General features: G+C 42.2%; 1 protein-coding gene across 1 annotated transcript in view; it reads right to left on the minus strand.

Annotated features, from left to right (window-relative positions):
• The window catches only part of LOC117379494 (proton myo-inositol cotransporter), a 113,834-nt gene that overhangs the window by 37,774 nt on the left and 60,619 nt on the right, over window positions 1-15,441 (minus strand). The window contains exon 4 of the mRNA XM_033976221.2: window positions 7,384-7,492. Coding sequence (XP_033832112.1) covers window positions 7,384-7,492 — 109 coding nt within the window. The remainder of the gene's footprint in view (window positions 1-7,383; window positions 7,493-15,441) is intronic.

Below are 15,441 nucleotides of genomic sequence, written 5' to 3' on the forward strand. Positions count from 1 at the left end.
ACAAACATCGAGGTGAACTTGTTTCTCAGTAAAAATGCGACAAATACTGTATTTTCCGGACAAAAAGTCACACGTTTTTTTGTTTTCATAGTTTGGCCGGGGGTGCGACTTATACTCAGATGTGACTTCTACGTGAAATATATGTTGTTTTCTTTATTATTATGCTTTTTGTGGCTGGTGCGACTTATACTCCAGAGCGACTTATACTCCGGAAAATATGGTAAGTACAAATACTCCCAGTACTGCAATAGTAGTACTGACTTATATGTAGAATACGCATTTCACATCTCCGTTACAGTCACACCTGACAACCTGACAACCCTGTTTTTTCTTGATTATTATACATCTTTTGACTTATCCTCTGGAGCGACTTATATTCTGAACCTGCTACTTCGGCCACAGGACACAGCTCTTCATCTTCAGGTTGACAAAAGACCTTAAATATATCTTTTCAGTGACTGCAGTACTGTGCCTTGTACGAACAGTTTGTACAATGAGTTAAATCCTTATAAGACCAGCCTTCTGTAGATAGTACTTGTACCTTTCTCGGGTTATAAATACTGGAAAAACTCCCTTGAAATGTAATGTATGTACCTGCTGTCTGTAATCAGATAAAATTCTTTCTTTCTTTTCTCTCTACCTCAGGTGTGTCAAACTCATTTTCACAGAGGGCCACATCATCAAAATGGTCACTCTCAAAGGGCCAGATGATAAGATAAATGTAACCAGATGTAACGTAAAATAAATGAAAATAAATGAATGCTTATTACTTATTCAAGTTACAAATACTGCATATGGATTTGCATTGATATGAAAACATGTCTGTGTAACTGCGTATCTCCTGATAAACTGATATTTTAAGACAGTCATACCTTTTAATTTACTTCGTCGCGGCCACATAACACGACCTGGCGGGCCACATTTTGCCCACGGGCCTTGAGTTTGACACATGGTCTGCGATCTGTTCATATCTTGATTTACGGACACAATAGCAAAATAAAAACACCAGGATCATGTAAAGCGGGTTAATACGAACATTTAAGACCAAAATGACGAGCTGATGGGCTGTTACTATGCGTAGGTTTGCCTCTCCGCAGATCTGAGCTGTATCGGGCTTGTCTGAATGAAAATAGACATGTTTAACCCTCTGGTGCATAGCGGTCACTGCAGTGGACAGCTACTAAAACATAACTTTCTCATTAATGCATCGGTTTATGTGGTGGAACTGCACATCAGCCTCTAGAGTGCTCTCTGCTGCCACACTCCATTGAGGTCAATTCAGTGGTCAGTCGGTGTAACTGCAAGTAAATGTCCTCTGGTTTTCTTAATCAGGCCTAAACATTGCATCTAAACAGTGTTGAAATTTCCCCAAAAATTGTTGAAATGTTTTTCAAATCATAAAAAGAGACATGTGTTTGTATATTTACCATAGAACACAAGTTAATTTATTTTTACAGGCAGTTCACAATGTCGTTTCATGTCCTGAGAAGATTAAAAACACTTCAGAAAAAAAAAAAGATTCATGCATCAGAGGGTTAAAGTGGCGGACGGTCCATCTGAGAGGTTTAAAGTAGAGATTTACACACGTACAGTCACATATATACAGTAAAACTCTGTGTGCGGCGCAGTAGTGACTGTTCTATATCGAGCTCGTATAATGGTGTTATGTAAATCCAGTGATGGGCGTAAATTACACCTTTGTCACACGTCAAGACAATTAACATGATCTGACAACCTACTACCGCAAACCGCCTATAAAAACCTGCGTTTACGTAACAGTTTCGAAGACTTTCATTAGATTTTATGAGTTGACTTTGGCCGAACGACGCCGCGTAAAACAAACATGGTCGTTATGGGCGATTGAAGAGTCGTAAATGGCGATAAAATCCTTGGAAAGTAAAATTATAGAAGAGGTAAACGGTCATACACGCGCTGTACATAGATTTGAACCGTCAACCTTTGAATAAGTGGGCAAACGCTCAACCGACTGAGCCACTGTGGCCCCGTAATGAGATTAAAATGGTCTATAGTCGAGTCCACGTAAACCATCAAACTTGGCGACCAGGAAATCAACTGTAACTACGACGATTCCGGGGAAATATCTGGAATTTTTTATCGGAAATTTCAAATATTTTTCCTTCATGTGTGTTTTTCAGTTACTGTTTGAACAAAATGTTGTCTTATCAAACGTCCCGAGTAAACTTGAAACTACTGTAATTATTTAAACTTACGTATAAAACATAAAACGCATCGAAGAAAAGAACATTTGTGCCTGAATGACTGAAATGTAAAGAGATGAACTTGCAGAACGTGTTTGTAAAGGTCGAAATTATGTTTTTATACCGCGCTCTAACCGATGATGAGCGGGAATCAAACCAGCAACCTTCAAGTCAGTGGACAGAAATGCTCAACCAACTACTCCTACTGTCGCCCCTTGAGTAATTTATGTTTTTTTTTCTGTTTAATTTGGGAGGGAAGACTAAAAAAATGCAAAAATCTAATGTATCGTTCATGGGATTATGTTTCTTAAATTATGGGCGCCATTTTGAGGACTTCTGCCCATTCAGAACAAAGAGATGAATATAGAGCATTTAACGCTCTACCAACTGAGCCGCCATCGCTTGTGATTCTACAAACAGCAGCTGAACACTACCGCAGATGACCACTACCACACATGAAAACTACCACAGATGAACACTACCACAGATGAACACTACCACAGATGAACACTACCGCAGATGAACACTACCGCACATGAACACTACCGCAGAGGAAAACTACCGCAGGTGAACACTACCACACATGAAAACTACCGCAGCTGAACACGACCGCAGATGAACACTACCACAGATGAACACTACCACACATGAAAACTACCGCAGATGAACACTACCACACATGAAAACTACCGCAGATGAACACTACCACACATGAAAACTACCGCAGATGAACACTACCACACATGAAAACTACCGCAGGTGAACACTACCGCAGATGAACACGACCGCAGATGAACACTACTGCAGCTGAACACGACCGCAGATGAACACTACCGCAGCTGAACACTACCGCAGCTGAACACTACCACACATGAAAACTACCACAGATGAACACTACCACAGCTGAACACTACCACACATGAAAACTACCGCACATGAACACTACCACACATGAAAACTACCGCAGCTGAACACTACCACAGGTGAACACTACCACAGGTGAACACTACCACACATGAAAACTACCGCAGATGAACAGGACCGCAGATGAACACTACCACAGGTGAACACTACCACACATGAAAACTACCGCAGATGAACACGACCACAGGTGAACACTACCACACATGAAAACTACCGCAGATGAACACTACCACAGCTGTTTCCATCCCCCACCTTCTTTCCTATATCGCGGTTCACCTTTGACGGTCATCACTCTCTCCTTCTCAGTCACTAACCTGCGGATTCGTTTGGATCCACCGTTGACTTTCAGTAACCACATAAATTCACTTCATTTCACCGTCTACGAAACATCTCCAGACTCCTCTCTACACCTCCCAGATGCAAAGAAACTTGCCCGCGCCTTTATCTCCTCAAGGTTGGATTATTGTAATGTACTTTTTGTTGGGATTCCAGCCAAGGACATTCAAAAACTGCAATACACTCAAAAACAGCACTGCCAGAATCCAAATGAAAGTCAGAAAATTTCCTCCTCCTCCTTCAGGTCTGAGGCTCCGTACGATGGACCACGACTCTGGACCTGCCTCCCCGTCCGGCTGAAGAGACACACAAAGCCTGGACTTCTTTTTTTTAAAGCGAATCTAAAGACCTTTTTATTTAGAAAAGCTTATTGTTGATGTTTTTTTTTAGCATTTAGCAGTTTAGTATTGGTTTAAAGTTCTCGTTTTATTGCGGCGCTCTGAGATTCTATGGCAGGGGCGTCAAACTCATTTTCACAAAGGGCCACATCAACAAAAATGGCCGCTCTCAAAGGGCCAGATGTCACTAAATGTAAGATAAATGTCACTAAATGCAACCAAATTTAATGTAAAATAAATGCAACGACTTTTGAATCTAGTTAATTAACCGTTTCTATATTTATTACTTATTCAAGTTACAAATATTTCACATGGATTTGCATAGACATGAAAAAATGGCTGTTTAACTGTAAATCTAATGATAAACTGACATTTTAAAACAGTCATACCTTTTAATTTCCTTTATCGCGGCCACATAAAATGACATGGCGGGCCGCATTTGGCTCACGGGCCTTGAGTTTGACACATGTGTTCTATGGAATGAAGAGTGCATTATAAATAAAATCTATTATTATTATTATTATTATTATTATTATTATTGCTTTTACACTAATTGTCTTCTGTTTTTAATGTCTTTTTTTGCACTGTAGCACTTTGAGATTTGTTGTTCAAATGTAAAGTGTGTTATAAATAAAATCTATTATTATTATTATTATTATTATTATTATTATTACAGATGACCATCAGTTTGTCAGACTCATCCTCGTGTCTTCACTCTCGTGCTCATATTTGATCCAGTGCCAGCGTTACCACATTGTCATACTTAATTTAGCCGTGTGGAGGTAAAAAGTCCCCAGGCTCCTCGCTCGTGTTGTGTGAAATCTGGTCCCACAGAGAAGAAGAGCGGAGTTATTCACACAGACCAATTAGAGAAGTGTCCAGACTCGAGTCCAGAAAACAGGACGAGCAAAAGACTCGTTTAAAGAGCTCGGATTACGCTTTTTTCTGATCTGTTCTGATGTCGTTTCCTCGTCACAAACAGACCCGGAGTTGCGTTTTTTTGTTTCATTCGTACATGTTTAACACACAAACCTGCAGATTTACGCTGAGTTCTTGTCTCAAACTGAAAAAAAACGCTCTGTTCCACCTTGTGATGTCATCAAGTGGCGATACAGGAAGTGCTCCGCTGTGTTTTTAAACTCCACACACCTTCATTTCTAGAATCATTTGGATCATTTCAACCCTGGAATTACCACTTATCTCGACTGAACTGAATGAATTTATTTGATTATTGTGTCTTTAATGCGTAATCCCTTTAATGGGTTTATAAAACGCCATTAACGAAATACAATAAAATACAAAAGACCAGCTGCCAGACGTGCGTTAAAACACCAACGGACTCATTTAAACAAACTCATTTGCCGTTTCTTCCAGGCTTTACTGAGAAATGAAGCCAACTGATAAACGTTAGAACGAAACAACCGCCTCGTCTTGTTGTCGTCGTTACACCAGAACATCTCAGGGCACTGGGGGAACGTTTCAACAAACAAAGGATTTAGAAATTCATCATAAAATGGACAATACAACAAAATATGAGCTTCACTTTCCAGTTGTCCCAGTTCACATAAACCACAGAGTCTTTCTTCTTCAGGGGCTGGAGAAAAAACCTCAACGTTTGTCCAGGAGAAGAATCAAACTGCTGCAGCTGTGGCATAAAATTCAGTCTTAAACTTTATCTTTTAATTGAATATACAGACAGTTGGAAAAAATTCCTAACTCTTTTGTTTCTAAATATTTTTCTTTTATTTTTTCAGAGCCTTTAGAACGACTCTTCAGACAAATACAGCACCGAGGAACGAGAGTAGAGTGGTAAAGGCCATTAAAGGAATAATAAGTGTTTTCACAGACAGGGGGCAGTATGTGATCTCCACAGACCTGACTAGTCCTGATTTCTTCCTGTGGGTTGATCTTAAAGAAAAGGTGTTTGTGAATAAACCTCAGACGACTTAATAAACGACTTAAAACATGATATCGAGGATCAAATAAGAGACGTAAGCCAGGAAATGGTTTAAATGTGACGCAAAGTGTGTTGGATCGGGCTGTTCAGGGACAAACACAAAATGGCGGAATGATTAACAGAAGAAGTAAAAATAAAATAAATAAATGAAATAAACTTTAAAAAAAAACAACAAAAAAATCTAAAAAATTACAGAAAACAGACAAATAATAAAAATAATTAAAAAAACTGAAATAGACATAAAACAATGAAATATAAGTTTTTTTAAAAAGTATGTATCACAAAAAATTACAGAAAACAAATAAAAATAAAAAAATGAAATAAAAGTAAAAAATATATATATCACAAAAAATACAGAAAACAGACAAATAATAATAATAAAAAATGAAATAAACTTTAAAAAATGAAATAAAAGTAAAAAAAATAGTGGATGCTTAAAAAACATATTTTTTTTTTATTTAGGTCATTTTTACTTCCCCTAGTTTAAGTTGTGATAAGTTCAAGTGTAAGTGAACAATTATAACCGTATATATCGCCAAAAAAATCTCAAAGGTTAAATTTATCTACTGCTAAAAGTTGATGAGTAGAACTTAAGAATAACAGGAGCGACTGAAGATTTAAAAGTGTCAGTGACTTTTGGACCACCCTGTATGTTTGCAACTTGGGTTTAGCCAAGATCCCGGTCGGCCACTGCTCTTCATAATTGGACACTAGTTTTGCTCTTATTCTGTTGACGCTGCACCGCAAAAAACCTCCTGACTTGGGTTTACTCCACTCAACTACAGGTAAAATAGTCAGGATTTGGGTTTTTTGTGTTTTCTGTGCCGTCTTTCCCCTCCCTTCTGGAGCTGGGCGGAGACTCTGGCCCCACCCACTACACCCCTGCAGCCAATCAGCAATCAAGCCTTCACCTACAAAGGGGCTGAGTTTATCCTGTGTGGTACAGTTCCGCTTGTTTCAGTCTAGTTTTTGTGGTTATGGTCATAATTCTCTTTTTTTTCCTCGCCAGATTCTGTTCTGTGGACCCACCCTGCTCCTCCGCCTCCGACCCAGCTCTCTGCAACAGGTACGAGCACCTCAGCCTCCGACCCCAACTCCGTCAACCAACATTCACATTTCCTTTTTGGTAATAAACGCTGTCAAACTTTTACCCCGAGTCTGTATCTTTGATCCCCCAAACGTAACGACAAAAACTAAAGGTGAAAGGAAGGAAACAAAACACAACTCCAGGTCTGTTTTTGATGCGCAAACAACATTAAACCATGACTTAAACCTCACAAGAGTCAGTTTTGTGCAATATATGACCTTTTCAGAGTTTTATTTTACTTCTTTCACACTCTGAGGTCTAAAAAAGAGGCTTGTAACTTGCCCAAATTGTTGCGTCACAGGTAAAAATCTAGACTTTTCCTTAAACTTTAAATCAATGGGCTTGTTCTACAGAAACATTGTCATTCATTCCTTTTTTTCTCAGTGTTGATTCCCATTTCTGACAGCAGAGGGCGCTCAAAAGCCTAAATACATCATGGGAAACAGCGGTGTAGTTTATAAAGTGTGTTTTCCAAGTTGTAGATGTTATATTTTATGTTTTATTCTTAAAGTTAGTACTTACATGACTGTGTTGATGCCTGAAAGCTGTTGGAACATCTGAAGCCCACAGCCCACGATGAGGGCGCGTCGTGTCGGGGGATAGGTCAGCATCCGCCAAATCACCGGCCCCTCTGCAACGACAACGAGACGCAGAGCAGAGGTCACTACAGAGACATACAGTGACTATGGAAACACACATGGAAAACACAGGACGAGCGGAGGGTTTACACTTTCAGATTTACTCTTGGTTCAGTCCTGGTTCAGTCCTGGTTTAGTCCTGGTTTAGTCCTGGTTTAGTCCTGGTTCAGTCCTGGTTCAGTCCTGGTTCAGTCCTGGTTCAGTCCTGGTTTAGTCCTGGTTCAGTCCTGGTTTAGTTCTTGTTCAGTCCTGGTTTAGTCCTGGTTTAGTCCTGGTTCAGTCCTGGTTTAGTCCTGGTTCAGTCCTGGTTCAGTCCTGGTTTAGTTCTTGTTCAGTCCTGGTTTAGTCCTGGTTTAGTCCTGGTTTAGTCCTGGTTCAGTCCTGGTTCAGTCCTGGTTCAGTCCTGGTTTAGTCCTGGTTTAATCCTGGTTTAGTCCTGGTTTAGTCCTGGTTTAGTCCTGGTTTAGTCCTGCTTTAGTCCTGCTTTAGTCCTGATTTAGTCTTGGTTCAGTCCTGGTTTAGTTCTCATTTAGTCCTGATTCAGTCGCGGTTTAGTCCTGGTTCAGTCCTGGTTCAGTCCTGGTTCAGTCCTGGTTCAGTCCTGGTTCAGTCCTGGTTCAGTCCATGTTTAGTCCATGTTTAGTCCTGGTTTAGACCTAGTTTAGTCCTGGTTCAGTCCTGGAAATATATGCTAAAGTTTATGCAGCTAAACAGGGTCAGAGGTCAAAGTTCACGGCATAAGTATGGCAGCTGAACTCAAAGCAGCGTAAAAAGGTAAATAACATGAAGAACATTTCTAAATTAAATCATATTTTTGTTTTATGTAATAAGCTGCATGTCGTCGTCTGATCATGATCTTTATACGACACGGAGCCTTTGGATAAATTACACATGAAAAACTCCACACAGACCCAGAGACGCAGTGACATTTACAGCTCCGGACGTTTATGGACCCGACGCTTCTTTAACCTTTTAAAAGTTCAGTAAAAACATTTAAAAAATATAATAAATAAATAAAAGTAACATCGTGCATCAGCTGTTCTGTTTAATTTTGTAATGGTGGAGGAAGAGGAGGAAGAGGAGGAAGAGAGGGAGAGGAGGAAGAGGAGAGAGAGGAGGAAGAGAGGGAGAGAAGGTGAGAAGAAGGAGAGGAGGAAGAGGAGGAAGAGAGGGAGAGAGGGAGAGGAGAGAGAGGAGAGAGAGGAGGGAGAGGAGGGAGAGAGGAGGGAGAGAGGGAGATGAGAGAGAGGAGGAAAAGAGGGAGAGGAGAGAGAGAGGGAGATGAGAGAGGAGAGAGAGGAGGGGGAGAAGGTGAGAAGAAGGAGAGGAGGAAGAGGAAGGGAAGGAGGAAGAGGGGAGGAGGGAGAGGATAGAGGTGGGGAGAGGAGGGAAAGAAGGGGGAAAAGGAAAGAGGAGGGAGAGGAGCAAGATGAGAGAGGAAGGAAAGAAGGAAGAATAGGAGGAGGGAGAGAGAGGAGGAAGAGGAGGAGGAGGCAGAGGAGGGAAAGGAACGAGAAAAGGGGAGAGGAGGGAGAGGAGAGGAGATAGAGGAGAGAAGAGAAAGAGAGAGGAGAGAGAGGCAGGGAGAGGAGGGAGAGGACTGAGAAGGGGAGAGGAGCAAGAGGAGGGTGGAAATCGGAGTGGAGGGAGAGGAGAGGAGGGAAGAGAAGGGTAGAAAAGGGGAGAGGAGGGAAGAGAAGGGTAGAAAAGGGGAGAGGAGGGAGAGGAGAGAGAGGACAGAAGAGAAAGAGAGAGGAGAGAGAGGCAGGGAGAGGAGGGAGAGGAGGGAGAGGACTGAGAAGGGGAGAGGAGCAAGAGGAGGGAGGAAATCGGAGCGGAGGGAGAGGAGAGGAGGGAAGAGAAGGGTAGAAAAGTGGAGAGGAGGGAGAGGAGAGAGAGGAGGAAGAGGGGTTGGGAATGAAAGTCATATTTGTGGGCTGTCTGGCTTTAGCCTCGTGTGGCTCAGCTGTGATCCTCCTTCACAAACACCACACACACCTCCTCTGGGACAGACCTAATAGGATGAGAGGAGGCTGAGGAAGAGGAGACCGAGGAAGAGGAGGGGGGCTTAGAGGGTTTAGGATGAAGGTGGAGATCAGAGCAGCACTTTAAATGGCCACAGCTCACAGGCCGCATGAACACGAGCTGCAAAAGGAACTGATGAGCAGAGCTTTAGTCCTGGGTTTGTTCCGCTGTGGTGGAAATGTGCAGCGGGTCAGTCCTGGTTTAGCCCGGAGTTTCTGGACAATGGGAGGGGCTAAAGAGTGAGAGGGGATGAAGAGTGAGGGAGACATTAAGGGAATTCTCTGGAACTAAGAATCACTTCCAGTCTCTCAGACACAGATCTTAATATTTCTTTTAAACCTGGATTAGACTTGAGCTCAAGACCAACTACACCCACTGGACTAGTCCTGGTTTAGTCCTGGTTTAGTCCTGGTTTAGTCCTGATTTAGTCCTGGTTTAGTCCTGGTTTAGTCCTGGTTTAGTCCTGGTTTAGTCCTGGTTTAGTCCTGGTTCAGTCCTGGTTCAGTCCTGGTTCAGTCCTGGTTTAGTCCTGGTTCAGTCCTGGTTTAGTCCTGGTTTAGTCCTGGTTTAGTCCTGGTTCAGTCCTGGTTCAGTCCTGGTTCAGTCCTGGTTCAGTCCTGGTTTAGTCCTGGTTTAGTCCTGGTTTAGTCCTGGTTCGGTCCTGGTTTAGACCTGGTTTAGTCCTGGTTTAGTCCTGGTTCAGTCCTGGTTCAGTCCTGGTTTAGTCCTGGTTTAGTCCTGGTTCAGTCCTGTTTTAGTCCTGGTTCAGTCCTGGTTCAGTCCTGGTTCAGTCCTGGTTCAGTCCTGGTTCAGTCCTGGTTCAGTCCTGGTTCAGTCCTGGTTCAGTCCTGGTTTAGTCCTGGTTCAGTCCTGGTTCAGTCCTGGTTTAGTCCTGGTTTAGTCCCGGTTTAGTCCTCTCTTGTGAGCACACAGGACGGGGAGCAGCTGTGTGTGGGAGGTTGGACAGAAAACATCTCCAGTTTCACTTTGGAAAGGGAAGCCTCTGATGACACAAACACTTGAGCCTTTGATTTGAGCAGAAAAACCTCCCTGCAGCTTTTTCCCAAACATACGGCACCTGTGACAATATTTCACCACACGACTCGTTAAATCCTCCACATGTGAAGTCAGAAAGGCTCAGAGTTCATCAAAATATGTCTATTAAAAACTAAAATATACTTTAAAAAACAGACAAATCCGGCACCTTCTTTCCCAGAGGTCCCTCCTGTTAGCGTTAGCAACAGGTTTGATTGACAGCGTTGCTAAGCACTCGGGTGGAAAGGGGCGTTACCTTCAACAGCCTCACTCCTGATTGGCTCTTTGGTTGCTATGATACTCGTGTTCAGAATTCCAAATATGCAACTCGTCTCCAAATTAGCCGCTATAACTGCTAGCCTCGATTAGCTTCATTTGACTGAACGCTGTGGGTGACGTCACACTCACTCAGTCCACTTCTTTATACAGTCTATGCGTTTGGCTGTTAAATTATTATTATATTATTGTTTTTTTTGTGTTATCACTGTTTTAACTGAACCCCCAGACGACGAGTGCCCATTAAACTGCCAGATACTGAAATTTTTTTGTGTAAAATAAAGTTTTAATCTACACCAGGAGTCTCAAACACGCGGCCCGGGGACCAATTGCGGCCCACAAGACGATATTTTGTGGCCCGCAGGACAATATTACAGTTTAATGTTAGTGTGAAATTACCATGTTGTGTGTAGAAGGTCGTGCCAAATCGATAAACTCTGAACAAACGTGTCACTCGCGCCGTGTACGCCCGTCACAAAAGATTCAACAAATAACGACGTATATCCATAAAATCCACAAGAATTGGCGTCTTTCTTCATGTACGTTGAAAAAAAACGAACAGCGATGACGTTTGAGAAAATTTTATCAAAGCTTTTTTTGGGGAATACCTGATGCGGCTCAGCTTCACCAGACTCCGCCCCCTGCGACCCCCAGAAAATTAGACAGTACTTAGCACGTAGCTCGTTTGGCTCAGTCGAGGATTAAACGTTTAAACTCTTAATATTTAAAAAAAAAAGTTAATAAAAGTTGAGATCAGCACTTTAAAACTAGACTAACTCACTTCTTCTCCCTGGCATTTAATTCTAGCTAGACATTGGCTCTTTGGTTGCTATGATACTCGCGGTCGTAATCCCAAATACGCAACTCTGCTCTAAATTAGCCGCTATAACTGTTAGCCGAACGCTTTTGGGCGACGTCACACTAACTTAGTCCACTTTTTTACACAGTCTATGGTAATAACACACATGAAAAGTTCCACAGTACATCTTTATTAGGCCGAGCTCTGATATCTGCGCTCATACGAACGGCAATAAAACCGCCGCCTCTAAACGCCTGACGGATTTCGTAATAAAAAAGACGATTACTGTTTTAAATCTGGGCTGCGTTCAATATAAACAGACGGCAATGAGGAAGTAGGGCGTTGATACGAGGAGTCATTTCCACCGGGCTAACTCGATGCGCTCTGATTGGTCCATCTCCAGAGAGCCGAGCAGGACGTGGTTATCATATTACCACGACGCAATGAGGATGCACGAGCTCCCGTATCTAAACGCGCGAGAAAGTGTTTGAAACTAACTGTTGTTTACTGCGATACTTCACGCGCCGGATCTGAAGCGGCGTTCGCGATTTCCTGAGGCTTTACGTTTGAGTTTGAATAGCCTCAATCACGCAAACAATAGCTTCAAATTCGGCGTGCGCGCGTTCATTTCCTCTCTGAATACAGCACGGATATAATTGAATCAGATGAGACGTTGAAAAAAAAACCCGGCAGAAAAAAAAATCAGCCAGACAAAGCTGCAGGCGGTGATTACAGAGCGGCTAAACGCACACGCCTGACATCACATCTACTGCCTTTCTGATTTACGGCACATATTAAAGCAGCCCCGTGGTGCTTTTGTGCGTGCTATAGTTATAATCTCTGACGCCCGTGGATCGTAATGTTATAATTTGCACGTTTTAAATCGCAATATTCATCCAAAACGACTTAATAAAAGAAACAAATCCACTGACTTCTGTGTTAGAAAACTGCGGGAGCTGATGTCGCCGTAAACGTCGTCACAACAAAAGAGCTTCGAGTTGTTGGCGCCCCCTGTGGACAGCTGCACATCACGCAACTGATTTTTTTGCTGACAAAAAACAGGGCCGCCTCTCCGCAGACGTGACCTGTAACTCGGCCTGCGGGGGGGTCACCTGCTTGTGTTTCATGGAGTTGTTTATGTAATGCCCTATTATGGAAAATTCCAGGCAGATTTCAATGCAAATTACCCACAATCCAATGAGTTGTGAACCTTTCTAACGAATATCCAGCATTTCTACAATAAGAAAAAATCCTTGGATGTATTTTAATGAATGCAAAGTCAAATCTGATACGCCGCACTTTGATTTGAGCTGAAGAAATCCCCAATTAGCTCCTCTACTGGACAAAACCTGCATTACATCCTATTCCCTCCAACCCCACACAGCCAATTAATTAAAATGTCGCTTTAGCCTTAAATCCGCTGGTGTTGACAGATCCTTCGTTATCCACACTTCAAACACGTGATTTAGCTTTGCCCTAATGAATGCTGGGTAAAACCTGAAAAGGCTAAGCTAGCTCGGGAGGACTTTGACAGAAATGCGTTCACACGGCGCTAATGAGGGCTAACGCATTGATTTTTAAAACATCATAAGTCAGAGGAAAGGTGTCGCGGTGAACGTACGGGTCAGTGTGCGGTCACCGGTATCAAAGACGGACACAACAAGAAAGACGGTTCACTGGGATTATAACGGCACATCAATAGGCTAACAAGGATTTATGCTAATGTTTCTCTGGATTAATACTGTAAATTCTAAGCCGCACTTGAATATAAGTCACATGGTATAAATATGCTGTAGTGTGAGATATTTACACGGAAAGACGGTACACGGAGGTTATTTTGAGTTTCAATTTAAGACACGCTTTTTTTTTCAAACTGTGCCTGAAAATTGGCGTCAATACGGGATGAACACACCTGCAGGTTTAGAAAATAAAAACGCGCCAACACGGGCCATCTGCTTTTGTTTCCTCTGAAAGCTTTTGTCGTTTTACATTGATTAAGTTCTTCCTACTGCTCCCGCCAACGTTGCATCAAAAATTCCTTAATCCCAAGCTCACGTGCAGTGGCTCTATTTCCTTCTTTGCTGGTCAAGCTTATGTACATTGGCTCTATTTCCTTCTTCTTTAACTCCAAACATATGTGCAGTGGCTCTATTTCCTTCTTTAACTCCAAACTTATGTGCAGTGGCTCTATTTCCTTCTTCTTTGATGCCAAACTTATGTGCAGTGGCTCTATTTCCTTCTTCTTTAACTCCAAACTTATGTGCAGGGGCTCTATTTCCTTCTTCTTTAACTCCAAACTTACGTGCAGTGGCTCTATTTCCTTCTTCTTTAACTCCAAACTTTTCCTTCTTCTTTAACTCCAAACTCATGTGCAGTGGCTCTATTTCCTTCTTCTTTAACTCCAAACTTATGTGCAGGGGCTCTATTTCCTTCTTCTTTAACTCCAAACTTATGTGCAGGGGCTCTATTTCCTTCTTCTTTAACTCCAAACTTACGTGCAGTGGCTCTATTTCCTTCTTCTTTAACTCCAAACTTTTCCTTCTTCTTTAACTCCAAACTCATGTGCAGTGGCTCTATTTCCTTCTTCTTTAACTCCAAACTTACGTGCAGTGGCTCCATTTCCTTCTTCTTTAACTCCAAACTTACGTGCAGTGGCTCTATTTCCTTCTTTGATGCCAGCTCCATATACGTTTCTTTGTGTGTTTTCCATGACTGTGTGTGCAGGATGCGCAAAACGACAGTTCAAAATCAAAACTAGTTTATTCTTCAGCACATAATCTTTCCCCACGTCTGTCTCACTTTTGCGTTTATTGCTAGAGAGCGCCCCCCGGTGGTCATTAGCCAGTAAAAATCTATAAATTAGCCGCATCTTTGTATTAGTCGCAGGGTTCAAAGCGTGGGAAAAAAGTAGCGGCTTATAGTCAGAAATTCACGGTACTTTAAGAAAAATTTTAAATCTGTCAACTGGACAAAGTCGTAGGGGTGAAGATGTTCTCATTTATGCTGCTTCTTCTGTCTGAAACTAACACACCTGTTTCTATTTCACTATGGACGACTGAGGGATTCCACAGAGTCTGAATGAAGTTCTACACATTATCAATCTGGGACGGCTCTCGAAGAAAGCGATCGGGAAACACGGAATGTCGCTCTCACAATAATCGTAAAATGGTTTCGTCTTCTACCTTAGCATCCAAACAGCGGCCCGTCTGCGCCTGGACAAACACAGCTGCTTCTCTCTTCGCTCTGCTCCACTTAAACCCCGTGTCTCTGACGGAACCGCACAGACTCACAATTAGGCGCCACTAAATGTTTTTGCTTTACAATGAATCTACTTGGAAAACAATCTGAGCTGCTTTCTGCGAAATACATGGAAAGTGAATTCTGTTTGTTGCTTTAAATCCATAATATTGAGAATGAGTCTTTCTGTTTTACTTATTCTGAAGCTGTGGGTGAATTTATTTGTTTTCTGTGCAATCCCTCAGTCGCAGGTCGGTTTATCCAAGAGGCTTTTTCTTCAGATATAAGGCAGCGTCCACCAGCAATCTGACCACGCCTGAAGAAGCCTCTTGAATGAGCTGTAAAACTTTAGTCCAGTCACAGAATTGCGTTTTTCTCTGGCTATTATCTCCGTTTTGCTAAGTCTGCAACAACAATTTCAGCTGGTTGCGTTGTTTTTCTAGCGTAAAATATCTGACAGCTGTAGGTGTCTTAGTTTGATTTCACTACCTCGTCATTTGGTTCAAAGGTCAGGACTCAGAACACCACAAAATAAATCATTCATAATGTTTTCACGTACCGATCTATGGG

The sequence above is a fragment of the Periophthalmus magnuspinnatus genome, chromosome 12, assembly GCF_009829125.3.
Source record: "Periophthalmus magnuspinnatus isolate fPerMag1 chromosome 12, fPerMag1.2.pri, whole genome shotgun sequence".
Classification (NCBI taxonomy): Eukaryota; Metazoa; Chordata; class Actinopteri; order Gobiiformes; family Gobiidae; genus Periophthalmus; species Periophthalmus magnuspinnatus.